We start from the raw sequence: 15,665 nt of genomic DNA, 5'->3' as shown, positions 1-15,665 counted from the left end.
AAAATGGAGATTAGATTATTGAGGTCCCTTTTAACTGTAGATCTATAGTCAACATGATTTTTTACAAACAAGGAACAATCCTCCATTGTGCTGATTTGTTTTCTTTGTTCTTCTTGGTTGCAAAATTTGTTGTAATTTTGAAGTTTAACTAGAAAGTTTTGGGTGAGTTCAATTTGGGAGTATTTTTCTGTTGGTCTCAGTCTCTACTTTGTTATCAGTATGTTTTTGATTATGTTCCTTTGTGATTGCTTCAAGTACACTTGAATGTTTGTGTTTTCTAGAAAACTTGTACTTCTTAGATTATTTCTTCCTATCCTATTTTAAGTCGTTTCATTGAACTTTGATGAATTATTCAAATCATCTTTTGGTTTTGTTCAATTAATTTTGCTTTAGCTTCTGCCATTTTACATTCGACTTTTTTTTTTTTTTTTCAGAATATTGTTTTGAAGTCTCTATCTTCTATGCTAAATTACTTTAATTGACCTTTTACTCAAGAATTCTAATTTCTGTACTTATTTCTTTGATACTTAATTATTTGCTCTTATAAGACATTTAGACAGTTCTAGGATTTGTTTCACTGTCATTTCAGGGAGCTCTGCAGAATTTCTTTTAGAACTTTAATCTTTCTTAGAGGAGGATACTTTTACTTCAGGGTACTCATTCATTGATACAGTTTTTTATTTTCTGTTCTTTTCTCCTTAGCTTTTATATTTAATAAGGCATTACTACTTTTCCCCCCACATCATCCTTGCTGTAATCATGTTTCTTATTGCCAGTCATTGCCAATAAACACAGTGCTCTTAGACCTCTTGCTGCCTTTTTCTGTGTTCTCTCCCACCCACTATAGTTGGATGAGATCTGTGATTCTCAATAACTGGTTTCATTTGGGAATACTATTGGAGGGAGATTAAAGGCCATTAGAGTTGAACCTATTCTTCATTTTTCCCATACCCAATTTTTTTGGCTTTTCCTTCCTTTCTGTTCCCGAACTAGATCTCTCTGTGACCCTTTGTTGGCTTGTTGTGAATGGATTGTGGGAAAGGTTTCCCCCAGATGCTTCTGAGAGGAAAGCCCCAACAAACCATCTTTCTCTCATTTCTTATGCTGAGTGGCTTTTTCTTTGTAGTCAGTTCTTTTTTCCTTTTCATTTCATTGCAATTTTTGTTACTGGCCCTTTTGTTATTTATTTTGGGATGGGAAAGGACAATTGCTGATCTAGGTTACCTCCCTTTACTATCAAGAAATTCAGTGGAAATATCTGAAAGTAGATAATTCAACAGTTGAAGATATTAAGTGATTTGGGGCATATTTTCTTCCAGTAAGCAGTACAGTAGGAATTACATGAATTGAACAGTTTATTGAAATAAAAAATAGGAAAACTTGATATTTTTGTGACTTTCCCTATTGTATTAAATGGCAGTAGCAGTCCCCCACCCTCATCCCAATACATATATACACATATTTATTTCTTTATATTTATTTCCTTTCCTCCTTACATGGTCTGCACCATGTATTTGTTCCATAGAACCAGCAGAAATACAGAAGTAAACTTTCGAAAAAAGTTTTAACTGACCTCGTGGCCTGCTCTAGAAGATAGGTTTTGGTGCCATCTAGTGCCTAAGAGAGAAAACTTCTTGGGAAATGCTCAGTACAGTCCAAATTAAAAAAAAAAAAAATGCCCAGTAAAGGCTTATATTTTTCTAAAAAAAATTTGACTGCTAGGATTTGGAACTGGAAAAGACTTTCAAGGTTATCTAGTTCAATTCCTTTTGCTTTGCTATTACAGAAACAAGGACAGATAAACTTAAATGATTTGTTCCTCAGCCCATTACAAGTGGTCCTTAAAGTGTAGTCCAAAGAATTGTTGGGGCCTCTGAAACCCTTTCAGAGGGTCTACAAATTCAAAATTATTTTTTATTTCTAATATAGTAAATAGCTATAAATATAACCCATGTGAACAAAAACTCTTTGAATAGATCCTCGATAGTTTTTTTAACAACATGAAGATACTGAGAACAAAAGTTTGAGAACCACTGTCTTAGGTGATAACTAAGCAACTAGGCTTAGAATTAAGGTCTTTTGACTCAAATCTAAGTGCTATTTTCTCTGCATAATCCTACTTATACTTTGCTTCATTTAGTAAATACCAACAAATGATAATTCTGCAATAATCTAATTTTAAAAATATGAACAACTTGTATTTCAGACTGAGAATTGAGTAATTTTTACATTATTATGTATTCTTTGTATACTCTTATACATTAAAAACATGAAGTAAATAATGCTTTTTATGAAAATATGCAATTTAAAGGTTCTTAGAAGTTTAGATTATTATAGCACAGAACTAACATTCAATTTTTATCTTATTAAATACATCTTTTAAATTTTTAACTTTTTAAATTTGATAACTGCAGATATCAATTGTTGACACTACACATTTTTTATGTGAAGTTATTCATATATTATAACTTGGTCAAATTTAATTTTTAGCTTGTTATCGTGAACCAAGAACAGATTTGGTTGAAAAACTTTTAAAATATGTTACATAAAACCATAGATTTAGAGCTGGAAGTGGTTATTTAATGACTCATCTTCTTTCATTCTCAATTTTACAAGTAAGTTAAAACCCAGTTTACTCTGGTAGCAAAGCAGCAGAAGTAGATCTGTCTCTATCCAGTTTATACCATTTCATTACTGCTTTCTCTCCATTCTATAGTCAAAGCTGAAGTTTTCTCATTCTGCTATAGAGGGTGCTATGTGACTGCATTTTTAAAAAAAGATTCAGTAATAAGGATATAACAATTAAACATACCTATTTAGTTCCTTAAAAATAACCTGAAAATGCATTTTTAGAAATTTCGTGAAGCAGTGGTTTTTCTTTTTAGATTCACATTTATGGTTTCTTCATTGTAGGGCATCAGTTTTTAAATTCTCTAAAGGTATCTGAGAATTCTTTTAACCTCTTAAAAATTATTGAAGTATTTCCCCTCTCTCTCCCCCAGCCAAAATGTTTGTCTATTTGAGTTATATCAGTCAATAATTTCAGTCTTGGAAAGAAAAACATTTTAACATTATTATAAAAATGGTTTTTATCTTGTGGACCCTTGAAATGATCCAGGAGACCAAAGGTATATGAATAGTTTGTGTAAATAATTAGCTTTTTAATGTATTTTGTATAATTCTTAATGATGATATATTGAATTTTTCAATTCATTAATTCATTTTCTCTAGTAATCTCTTGATTTTGAAATTAGATACCTATGGAAATCTTCTGATATATTACTCTTAGAACTGATTTTAAAATGATCTCTTCTGAGTCTCTCAAGTCCTTAAAAAATCTTCTTAGGATAAAACCAATATAATTGTAACATATAAAGTGAGTTATTATTATTATTTTTTTAAATTGTTGCCAGGGAGGTTTGTGAGGATTGGAAACTTGATCATTGAGAAGGAAAATTGGAAAAACAAAAGATTCACACACTTACATAGAGGTTTTAACACCTGCAAAATAGAAATTGGGAAAGAAATGCTTTATATCATTTCATTTGATTCTCAAAATCCCTGGAGATAGGTATTACAACTTTGAATATTTTCATTCTACTGCTTTAAAAAATTGAAACTCAGAACATTATTATGATTTAGCACTGATCATGTACCTAGAAAGTTTCACAGTAGAATGTATTCTTATAGAAATTTCTAAATATTACTAAAAAGATTCCTAGGATGTGAATTTTCCTAAATAGCCATTAAATGAATCAAAGACTTTTTTTTTTTTTTTAAGGACATTTATACATTTGTATTACATCACAACCTGTACAGAGAATAATGTTCTCATAAATGCCATCCAATTTTCTTTTAATATAAAGGACAAAGTAATCATATCTGAAATGTGATTGAGGGAATTCTGGTTCTAAGATGTCAAAATAATAAAACAGTATTTCTCTATTTAAATTATTCAAAATTTCTTGATTTTGTGAGTAGCTCCTCAGATATATTTTACATTACATGCTGAATGCTTAGCCTTAATAAATTTCAACTACGAACTCTGCATTTTACAAGTTTGAAATTAAACTCTGATCTTTCTTTGGATCAGCCCATTTTAATTGCATGAGGTACAATCCTTGTGATAATCATTGTATAGTTGGAACTGATCCTGAATTACCAGTATCATAATGTCATAATTTGACAAAACATATTTCCCAGACATAACATATATTTCAGTGCTGACAATAGCATTTTTGCATTTGGGAAAATGTAGACTTCACTCAATAAATAGGTTCTTTTTGGTCTGAGCAATGAGCAGAGGGTTAGAACAATAAGCAGATTGAATGCAGGAATTAGTGCTGAGGTATTAGTAGCCTAGTTACAGAATGCACTGCGTCAGTCTGCTCCACACCCAGAAGACGTCAGGTGACTAAAGTCCTGCAGTAGTTGTGCAGCACATAAGACTGCAGACCTCTGTTGATGAAACTGATGTTTCATGTCTCAGGCAGTAGATTTTTCTTTTTGCAGCTTTTCTGTTGGTATGCATAATTGATATTCCCAGCTGTTGGCTAGATCTTTTGGAGAGCCATGGACTGCCAGCCGAAAAATTGGAAGGACAAGGGTAAATCAGCTTTAAAATTTCTTCTTCTTATGCTTTTGTATGTGACCAGCCATGTTGTTCAGTGATTGCAGCTTGCAGGTTAGGTTTTTCAATTGAGAATGAAACTGAATTTTATAACCAAATAGGTTTTTAGGAAACAATTTGGATTTAATAACCATGCAGTATATTTTCATAACTTATGTTTGCTATAAAATGGCTTGTTCTAAATGTTTTATTAGCATTTGCTTGAGATTATTGCTTTAACCTTGTACTGTTTGATCAGTGCAGTTGATTTATTCACTTTCCTGGTAACTTATCTTTGAATTTTGGTAAACATTTACGGGTCTTAATTAAATATATACTATTGAAATTCTGTTGGTCTGTTTTCATTTTCCTTTGATATTTTAGATGTAAGCAGTGTTGTTATTAAATCCTTTCTAATCAGATTATAATTGTTTTGAAACCTTAAAAATATAATTGGCAAGACCTATTTAAAATAAATGTCTAGATTTGATTCATTAACCTTTGTCCTTGTAAATAACCAATCAGTGATCTCTATCGCTTTTCCTCCCCTCCTGAGCTCCAGAACCCCTTTAAGTTTTAGTGCATCATTGTGTAAGAATTTAACCCCTGTAAGATTTTACATTTTATAACTTAACTGTAAGTATGCTTTTAAGATTTTAAGTTTCGTTACTAAAATGTTGTTTAAAGGAAAAAGCTGAAAATGATAGGCCTTCAGCCTTGCTTTTAAAAATTGATAAGTTATTTAAAGAAGACTGCAGAATGCTCTCTCAGAATTTTAAATGTCTACATTAAAATTTATAAGAATATATAAACATAAATAAGGAATCATTAAGGTTTTGCAAGTATTATAAGCTGACCCTAAGAATAAAATATCTTTAAAATGGCACAGTAGAGTTTAGGTGATTGTGTATACAATAGGAAATTATGGAGAGCTACTAATCATAGCATTCAATATAAAATTTATTCTTCATTCAGTTTGGTTAAAAAAAAGAAAATGTGGGAGGAATATGGTGGGTGTGAATTTATATTCATATATAAAATTTGAATTTTAGAAATAAACAATTGAGCTGTGAGGATCTATCTTTTATATTAATTTAGTGTTAAAAGGAATAGTTTTCCTGTTAATAAGGAGGTCTTTATCAATGAGAAATTGTGTTGATATTGTGTTCATTGTTCACAAATATTGTATTGATGAACTTTTGGTGGGAATGTCATGTTTAGGAATATGTGGAAACTCCCTGCACTGATGAAGATCTCTCTCAGAGAATGGCCTGGGGACACTGAGAGTTTAAGACACTCACCTCACCCGTGGTCAATAGGTTATCATGTATCAAATGGAAAACTTGGAACCAGGTCTTCCTGCCTCTAGTACAGCTTCCACTTAGTCACACACTCTCAGGAATGATGGTAGTGACTATAATAAATACAACTAGCTCTAGTTAGTAAAATATGTAATACCTTCTTGTTAATTTGTAACACCAAATGAATAATTCAGAGTAAATTGGATGCATCATCTTTAAATATTTAATGACATTGTAAGTTTTTAGGTAGGTTATGTCTGTTAAAAACTTTTTCTGAATCTGAGACACTGGTAAGCCAAAGGAAACTTTCTTGGAAGATTTGAAATTGGTTTTGAATTCTTCATTATTTGTGCCAAATCAGTCAGACCTTTAACTTCTTTTGGATTGATTTGTAGGCAAACCTCTCTTGGGCTTTGGGTATTTCATACCTTGTTTGTAAGATTTATTAATGATTTCTGGTGAGAATATATCCATTCTTAATACATCTTAAGACTTGAGACCCCTTAATCCAAATAAAAAGTATTACTGTTTTATGATTTAGAGGGATTGGTATAGTCATAGGAAGCACTTACCTTTTGGGAAGAGCTTAAAAAGTATAAGCCTATCTTATACTTTTTTTTTCCTGCCTTGGTCATCTTTGCAGTTGTATTATTATGCCTGATGGACAGATCTTACAGCTTGAAATATAGAAGAGCAATTTCAAAAATTTAGTCGAGTTCCTCCTTCCCCCATAGACCTATTACATTTTTAATTTTTAAGGAAATGGGTCATTGTTGCCTAAGTTTCAAAGTAAGGCCTTGAGAATATGTATTTTAATATTAATTTGTATTTGTAATCTCAGCTGTTGAATTTTTATTCCTTTTTGAATGACTCAGACCTCATTTTTGAGTTGAATTACCTTATCTTCAAAACGATGACACTTTGGTAGAAATGTTGATGACAAGTAAAATCTACATAGCTATAATTTTAGTTTGTAGATGATACAAAAAAAAAGTATAAGAAATTATTTTTAAGGGTATATAATTTAATGGGGGAAAATGACATATGTTTATATATAAAGATAAATAGCAATACAAGATAGTATTTTTATTGATTCCATTCATATTTGTTTGCAAGTTGCTTTTCCCATTAGATTGCAAACTCTGTGAGGGCAAGGACTCTCTTCTATTTCTTTTTCGCATTCAGAATTTAGTATAGTACTTGACTCATAGTAGGTGTTTAAGAAATATTTACTGATAAATTATGAAAGCTAGTTTCTGAAACTGGTTTTAGAGGAGTGAAGATAAATTTAATTCTAGTTTGTTGAGGTTAAAGTGCAGTGTGTTATCTGAGTGAAAATTAACCACTAAGAAAATGAAAATATGGGACTCAAAAAGCTACTGAACACAGGGCGGAGGAGCCAAGAAGTCCTGGGTTCAAATCCCATCTCAAACGCTGCATTTTGTGTGATCCGAGTAAGCCACTCATCCTGTCTCGGTTTCCTCACCTGTAGAGTGGGGTTAATAATAGCTCTCATCTCCCAGGATTGTGTGGAATGATCTTAAAGTGCTCTGTAAATACTGGGTAGGTAGTAGTGCTGGTTCTGTGGGCTGGACATGCTGGTAAGTGATAAAGATTTAGCAATTTCTTGTAGATAATTGTTGAAGCCGATAGAATTTTTAAGGCTTAGCACTGAATCTTGGGGAACGCCCACGTGTCATCAGCCACAGGAGGAAGTAGAACTATTAAGGGGATGGTTAAGTTGATGAGAGAAGAGTAGGAGTACCACATGTACCAAGGAGGAGGAATGAACATCTGTTCAAAAGATAAAATTCAGATTAACAAGAATAAAGACTGAGAAAAGAGATTTTGGACAACTTTTTGGTAGCTGCTGAGTAGAGTTTGAATAGCTGTGGCCACAGGAGTGCTTTTTAAAACATCAGTCTATGTTGATATACCTTGAAACAAGTATATTTTCAGTGTATTCTTCCCCCTAAAACCCACTTCTCAGAGCAGGGGTCCTATATGGCTCTTGGTGAAAGCTACTATATTGAAATTGAAGCTCAGAGGCTTGTGTATGTGCATTCATGTCATGCATTTGTGCCCACACAAATGATTATGAAGCTCATCCAAGCAGGGTCAAGGCTGTACTTCTGGTTGCATTATTTTTTTTTCCCTTTGGAAGGGAATACTCACTCATAGGGAAAATATCCTTTATCCTCTGCAAAGAAGGGAGATGTGTTTTCTTTCTCTTTGGGGGGGGGGGGGACGACAAACTTGGTCTTTAGATTTAACAATATTCTGTTTTGTTTTTCTTTTCATTTACAGTGTTGTCCTGGTTCTGCTTAATTTGTTTTGCATCAGTTCTTGTCTTAAATTTTTCTTTTTGCTTTGCATTCATTATTTTTTCTACTCTCATAGTATAAAGTTGCATTCTTGTGCCACAATTTGTTTAATCCTTCTCTAATTATTTTAGCCCCCTCATTTTATAGATGAGAAAACTGAATTTCTGAGAAGTAAAATAGCTTTTGTGGTATAATACAAGGGATGATTTGACATCCAGATCTTTAATTCTGCTGTTCTCTTACCACCATGCTACTTAGTTAAGTGACATTTTCAGAGACAGCGAGGTATTTTTATTTTGCTCTATTTCTGCTTGAGCCTAAACAGCAAGATTTTTAGAATTTAGAAATTTTAGAAATCAAATTTTTTTTTCATGTTTGTACCAATTTTTTTTTTTTTTTTTTGCTCTGTTTGAATGGGATGAGTATATGATCCCACTGGGAAAGAAGCAGGATTGACAACTTCTGTTCAGCTGTGTTCCAAGGTCACACTAGAATCCAAAGGGGTGGGGGAAAGCTGCTTCCTGGACCAAGAGTGTAATTCTTATCCATCCTTAAGGATTAATTACACTCTTTGCTTTGGAAAGAACATTTAGTTGGAGCATGGAATTCAGACTGTCCTTTGGATCTCCCTGGGCTCTTCTTTCATTCCTTTACCCCTTGGACTTACCCCCATTAGGATTTGGATAAAAGGGAAAGAGTTGTTGAATGAGAAACAACAACTCTATATACACTTGTATTTGGATCATAAGTTTAATTGTGTTGCGTGGGGGGGGACACATTGCCCCTCTTCCTCACTGTTCTAGAATGCTGAGCTTGAGGTCAAAGTACTTGACTGCTGCATTGCTTTGCAATATAATATTAAAAATATTTAAAAATGTTGGATATTAGATAATATCACCAAGGAGGTGAATAGAGTGAATAAAACTTTAAATAAAAACTTGAATATATGTTTTTTGGATTTCATTTTGACTAAAAAAATTATATTTAATATCTTTATTAAATTATTAGTTGGTTACTAAAGCACTGTTGGTTTGTTTTTCCATGGTATATTGTTATGACTTAATACTATATTACAAGTATACAATTTATCTTTAAAAAATAAAAACAAGTCACTTTATAGAAGGATGGTATTAACCTCTCCTTTTCTCTCATTCTCCCCTCCCTTCCCCCATTGATAGAGAGACAGAGAGGGAGAGAGAAAGAGAACTCTAATTTTAAAAATCACTTTTTGGGGGTAGGGAACTCTCTTCTCATGTAGATCTCATTCTGTGCATGACTTACATAGATGAGTCCTAGGGAATTGTCTCAGACATACCAAGGTTGTGTTTTATTTGGGATCACACTAGTGTTTGAGGCAGTATTTGAATCCTTATCTTTTTATATGACCCTAGAACTCTTATCCACAAGAGTCACATTTTTAGAAGTTTAAAAACCTGTGCCTTTACATTAACAACTTCTGTTAAGTATGTGCACAATCTAACATGCTTCTGTTTCCTTGTTTTTAATCAGTGTTAGAAGAGGTTCTCTACCAGTTCACAAGAAGTCCTGTTACTAGTTGTTTTTAAATAGAATTTCAGTGTCTTTGCATATCAAAATGGGAAAATGCTTTTGTTGAAATATATTTTCATATTTGTATAAATGACAGTTACCTTTAAAAATGAAAATTGTTGAAACTTGTATCTGGGCTAAGGAACTATGTGCTCAATATCATTAAAGTATCTAAATCATATGATAGCTATAGAAAAATGCAAAGTTTTGCACTAAAGGGATAGGAAGAAAAAAATCACTAAAATCTTGTTCTCAAATTTGTGGCACTATTGCAGTTTTTCCATTTCTTAATAGATATTTGAATAGAGCCATTAGAAAGTGAAATCTTGAATTACTTTATCTTTTTTTTAATATCTTTTTATAAAATGAAACTGGAAAATAGGAGACATAAAAGGAAATCCAGAAAAATAGATGAGCTGACTTTTTATTTTTTGAAGAAATAACAATATATTAAATTTTAATTGAGGTAAAAATTGATGGGATTCTTTATGGTCTTTTAGAGACTTGTGACCACTATAAATGAAAAGAAATTTTGCTTTACTGTGCTGTATATTGTAGCTCCATCTAATAATGTTGCCACTGAATTAGATGTTCATTTATAAATGCAAATTCCAACAGTTAATAGGGTGTTTTAAAAATTGGAGGTGGAAAATTGATATTAGGTAATTCTAATATGCATTTTCCTTAGAAAAATGATGAGTAGTATGTTTAGGAAGTGCTTGTAAAGTACTATAACACAAGTCGTGTTGTACTACAAAGAGGCATATCAGTGAGCACGGATAAAGTTTTAGCTACAAGACAAGATTAAATAAAGGAATTAGGCAACTTTGTGGTGAAGTTGTGAACTCTAAATTATTTTCATTCGATCACTGTTATGAGTTTGCTCTGACTTCTGCTAAGTAATGATTTTATTTTTAAAAAAAGTTCTGTTCTCTATGGAATATTCTTTTCATATTGATACTTAGTTATTTCCACAACTAATCTCTTTCTGGGGATGCTGTGTGTTTTAGTGGGAAAACTGCTTAGGAGAAATTTGGGTTTAAATTCTATCTCTGATACTGAGACTTTTACATTTCTCACCTGGGGAGGATCAAATGGGCATAGTAATATTAACCTGTAATGCTTTCCTTACAGGTTGATGTGTCAGATATCATAAATCAGGCAACCAGGCACTTGGTTTGGCACAGTGTATAGGAAGACTTGAGTTGAACTCTATCCTCAAACTCTTATTACTAAAGCTCTTATTAACTTGGGCAAGCCACTTGATCTGTCTGCCTCAGTTTCCTCATAATTATAATTATAATGCCTGTTTCTCCAGTTTCTTGTGGAGATTAAATGATATTTGTAAAGTACCTTGTAAACGTGAAAGCTCTACATAAATGATAGCAGTAACAGTAATAATCAACAAAATACTATGTAAATTTATACATAAATTCAGTTATTAGTATTTTTTTCATGTCCTTTGGGGATTTATATCATAGATCAGTGGTCAATATTGTCTTGGATCTTCAAGAAATCTTGAATAATGATAGACACTTTGCTGGAAGAGATCCTTTAAAGCAGTATTTTTATTCTGCCAATTCAAATGCTTAAAAAAAAATTGAGCACAGTGGGATCTTTAATTCTCTACATCTTAGATGTTTTTCTATGGCATATTGCTTGCAAAAGCCTATCTTTTGACAGTAGAGACTGTCTAGTAATATGAGAATTCTCACAAATTTTATATAGATGAAAAGGTAGGCATTTAGATCAGTAAGTAGTTGTTGATATTCTTATTTTGATATTAAGGTTTAAGGGATCCTTTTTTCCCCCTTTTGGCTATTGGTATATTCCCTTCCTTCATATATCTTGAGAATTGGTCTCTCCATGGCATCACAATTGTGTTATCTCTAATAGCAATCTTCTCTTTTTTACAGTTGGTAATACAGTTGGTAATCCAGTGGAGTCACTTAAATAGATGTGGGGCCCAAAGGATGAAAGGATCCCTGTAGGCCTCATTGATTTAGTTTTAAAATGTAATATTATCTATATCTTGTTATTACATATTTATCTATTCTGTTAAAAAAATTCTCGATTTTGTTATAACCTGATTTGGATAACACTCAGGAGGAACACAGTGTACCCTCTTGTGTCTTCCCCTCCCAACTTATCTACTTTTCTATTTTCTCCTCCTTTAAGACTATAAGTTTCTTGGTGGTAGTCTGTTTTATTTATTTTCATATTGTTAATTGTATCCTCTGCTTAATCTTAGTGCCTGGTATGTAATAAATATTATTTTGGATTTTTTTGCTTTACAAATAAGTAAGTCAAGTATTTGTTGAGTAAATTGATTTTTTTTTTTTTTTTTTTTACACGTTACTTGACTTCTTGGCTTGACTTAAAGGGAGGAAGATGAATGGTCAACAAAGGTGAATGAGTTCAGGGCAGAGTTCATGTTGAAGAAGGATTCCCAATGGATGATAAACAGAAACTGCAAATATTTCTGTTACAGATAACATCTTGGTGGTTACCTAAAGTCCTAGATTATTTCAGAGACTTCTGTCCTAGCCATCCATATTTTGGGGTGGGAATGGATGGATGATGTCTGTTGCCCAAATTGTGATATATTGTTGGATGGGCCAACTGTGATGCTTTTCCATCTATAGAAATGGACAAGGAGTTGGACCCAGAATTAAACAGAAGATAGGTTAGATTGCTGATTGCTTTAAGGAAATTGCAAAGCTCTTTAAATAATGACATTCAAACATTCATATTTTTTATTATTTCCATTTCATTGTTATATGAAACAGTGAATCAGAACCAAAAAATATAAGTTCTCAATACTTTTATGGATTTTTCCCTTTTGTCATTCTTGCATTGCATTTATTAAATTATAATTATGGGCTATGGTTTGTTTAGCTGTTTCCTAGTTGATAGACTTTTATTTTTGTTTCTACCTGAAGCATGGTGTTAAGACTTTTAAGCATTACAGAAGTAATGAGAGGTTTCATTATTTATAATTTCTTTAACTTTTCCTTTTGAGATATGCAGTTTTGGGTGGGTATGTTGATGCTTAAGTGTTTTTAGGATGAAACTTAAATGTAACAACAATTACTGAAAGCAAAAGCTTCAATAAGTTACTGATTTGAAACAAAATATAATTAGATGACTTTTGCATTTAAGGAATGCTTATTACTGGAACTATTTTTAGTTATGCCAGATGACAGTTTGTGATTACCAAATGTAGGCAGCTGCTACTTATTCTAAAATGGTCCAGGAAAACTTATTTTGAAGAAAAGATTTCAGTGCAATGAGTACTTTAAATGCCAAGACTATTTGCTTTTGAAAAGATTTTGCTACACACACACACACACATAACTTGCCAGAGTCACACATTTATAATTTGCTCATTTTTTTCTTTTAAAAATGTCATTTAAGAAATAGCTTCATATAGAACAAGATCACTTGTGTTCAAATTTAGTTAAAATCAAACCATATGTCATTCAATCTTTTCAGAATTTAAAATTTAGTGTGGTGAATTTTATGCATTGCAAATAATAAATATTGATTTAATTGAACTCAGTATGTGCTTCAAGTAGTAGCAGTATTAGATTTTTTCCTGTTCTGTTTGTTTTTCTGTTTTAACGACTCAATGATTAACTCTTTTATTAACTCTTGCCTGTGAAAGGTGTACTATACAAACTTTCTCCAATGTAAGCCTCCCTGTAAAAGGTAGGGAATTAGAGTAGCTGACCTCCTAAGGGTCCTTATGCTTTTAAATTTAAAAATTTTGTACATCTCAATTTTGGCTTTGCTCAGGAATTAAGAGGCTAGCTAGAAACAAAGAAAATGCCTATAGAGCAAACTATTTTTCTGAAGAACTTTGCTTAGATGTTCATTATCAGTTACATTATACCTTAGAATGTCAGGCTTTCATCTTCAGTTAGAAGCAGAGCCTGACTTAAAATGCCTAATTTTACCTTAATCCCAGTATTGATACAAATGGTTTTCCAAGCTAGGTTGAAGCATGTATATTTTTCCCACTCCCTGTTGCTTTTGATTTTTCTACTGCCTTTTCCAAAGCATTCAGCCTTGCATATCCTACTGTTTCCATTTCATTCAGACTTTTTTCTTTTTCATTCTTAGTTCTTTTCTCATTTTGTTCAAATCCTAATATCTCCTTTCTTTTTACCTTTCTGCAGTCCTTTTCCTAATATCTCTTTACCTGCAGCAATATTGAAACCTTACTAAAAATGCTATGGAAAAAAAAATGTATTAACAGGAGAGTCCAAGATTTTTGATAGAATTTGGTTTCCTCTTTAAAACAGGTTAAAAAGAAACCCAGCTTATACGTCTTTCATATCCCTGTCCTCCTGGCTCAAGAACTGTGTTCTGTCCCTTGTCATCTACCTGTCCTAGTTTCTGTCCTGTAAAAACCTCTTTTCCATTTTACAAAAAAGCTATGAATTGGATCTGAAGTCTATGGTGTTGGGGGAGGATAGGAATGAAGAAATGGATATGGTTTCCTGCCTGTAAATGCTTAGTTTAATTAGAATATTATTACACTAATTATTTGGGTTCTATAATATTAGACTTTTTTAGGGCCAAACCTTGGAATCTACCCACTATTTCTAACAATGATTATTCTATGAATAAGTGGGTTACAAGTTTTTAAAAATGGGATTTATTAACCAAGATTGAAAATTCTGGCAAGGTATCTGCTTAGAGAGAAGATCTGGTATTTGCATAGGTTATCTGTGGCATCCTGGGGGTAGTAAATCAATAAATACTAGGATATGAGAGAGAAAGGAATATGGAATAATTCAGTATGTTTGGAGTTGATGTTGAATCTTGGAAAGTAAGTGAATGGAAGGAAGGGTGTCTTTTAAGACACTCTTTTAATTGGGGTTAAGTGACTTGCCCAGGGTCACACAGCCAGGAAGTATTAAGTATCTTGAGATCAAATTTGAACTCAGGTCCCTCCTGACTTTAGGGCTGGTGCTCTATCCACTGTGCCACCTAGCTGCCCCAGGAGGAAGGATGTTGTGAGTCACCTTGGAAGCATTGTTAGATATATGCTAAGTATATGAATCTTGGGCAGCTAAGTGGTACAGTGGATAGAGCAGTGGGCTTAGAATCAATAAGACTATTTCCATGAGTTCAAGATAAGCCTCAGATATTTAGTAATTGTGTGACCCTGGGTGAGTCTCTTAACCCTCTGCCTCAATTCAAATGGAGAAGGAAAAACAAACTATTTTTTCCCCAAGAAAATCCCAGATGGAGTCACAAAGAGTTGGAGACCAAACTTCTAAGCAATAACAACAAAAAGTGTCATCTAAGGCCAAATTGGAGTAGGAAGTGAGCATCTATGAAACTGGATGGAGAGAGTAGGGAATATTTTTGCCTGAGATCATGACTCACATTTTGGGGAGTGATATGAAGAGCCCTTGGCAGATAAAGATACCTAGTACAGTTGTGAACTTCTAGTAGTGTCTAGGTGGGAAGAGGGATTGAGTGATCATGACACAAAACTTCCAGAACATGCTTACAGTCCCAAATTCTGTATGTTATCTATTCACAAATAACATTTCTGTAAACCAGACTTTTTCATCATTGCTGTTTAGTGTTCTTTATAAGAGAGTGAAACAACATTTTTGCTCTGATAGCTTAAGTTCAGTAAACTTGATTTTGTGAGCTTTTGCCAGATCTTTTCATGAGAGCATAGAAGACATCTGACTTTATTTTTATTCTTAGTCACAGGTAATATGAGTCACAGGTTAAGTGTCCATTAGCAATCAATAAGTTAATAAGTTAGGCTTATATTGACCTAATGATTTGCTTCTTTAACTGTAGCCACTATCTTCATTTGGGAATAGTTCCTTCTGCAGTGCTATGGGTAGAAAA

At 32.7% G+C, this 15,665-nt stretch overlaps 1 protein-coding gene across 4 annotated transcripts in view; it reads left to right on the top strand.

The window, feature by feature from the left end:
* RTN4 (reticulon 4) overlaps nt 1-15,665 on the top strand; it is a 64,509-nt gene that overhangs the window by 26,271 nt on the left and 22,573 nt on the right. The window contains exon 1 of one of the 4 annotated variants that reach the window (XM_023494959.2): nt 4,314-4,606. The exons of the other annotated variants lie outside the window; for them this stretch is intronic. Coding sequence (XP_023350727.1) covers nt 4,573-4,606 — 34 coding nt within the window. The 5' untranslated portion in view covers nt 4,314-4,572. Of the gene's footprint in view, nt 1-4,313; nt 4,607-15,665 lie in introns of those variants that run through there. 4 annotated transcript variants of the gene reach the window in all.

The sequence above is a fragment of the Sarcophilus harrisii genome, chromosome 2 (assembly GCF_902635505.1).
Source record: "Sarcophilus harrisii chromosome 2, mSarHar1.11, whole genome shotgun sequence".
Lineage (NCBI taxonomy): Eukaryota > Metazoa > Chordata > Mammalia > Dasyuromorphia > Dasyuridae > Sarcophilus > Sarcophilus harrisii.
This window is presented reverse-complemented; position numbering and strand designations above follow the sequence as displayed.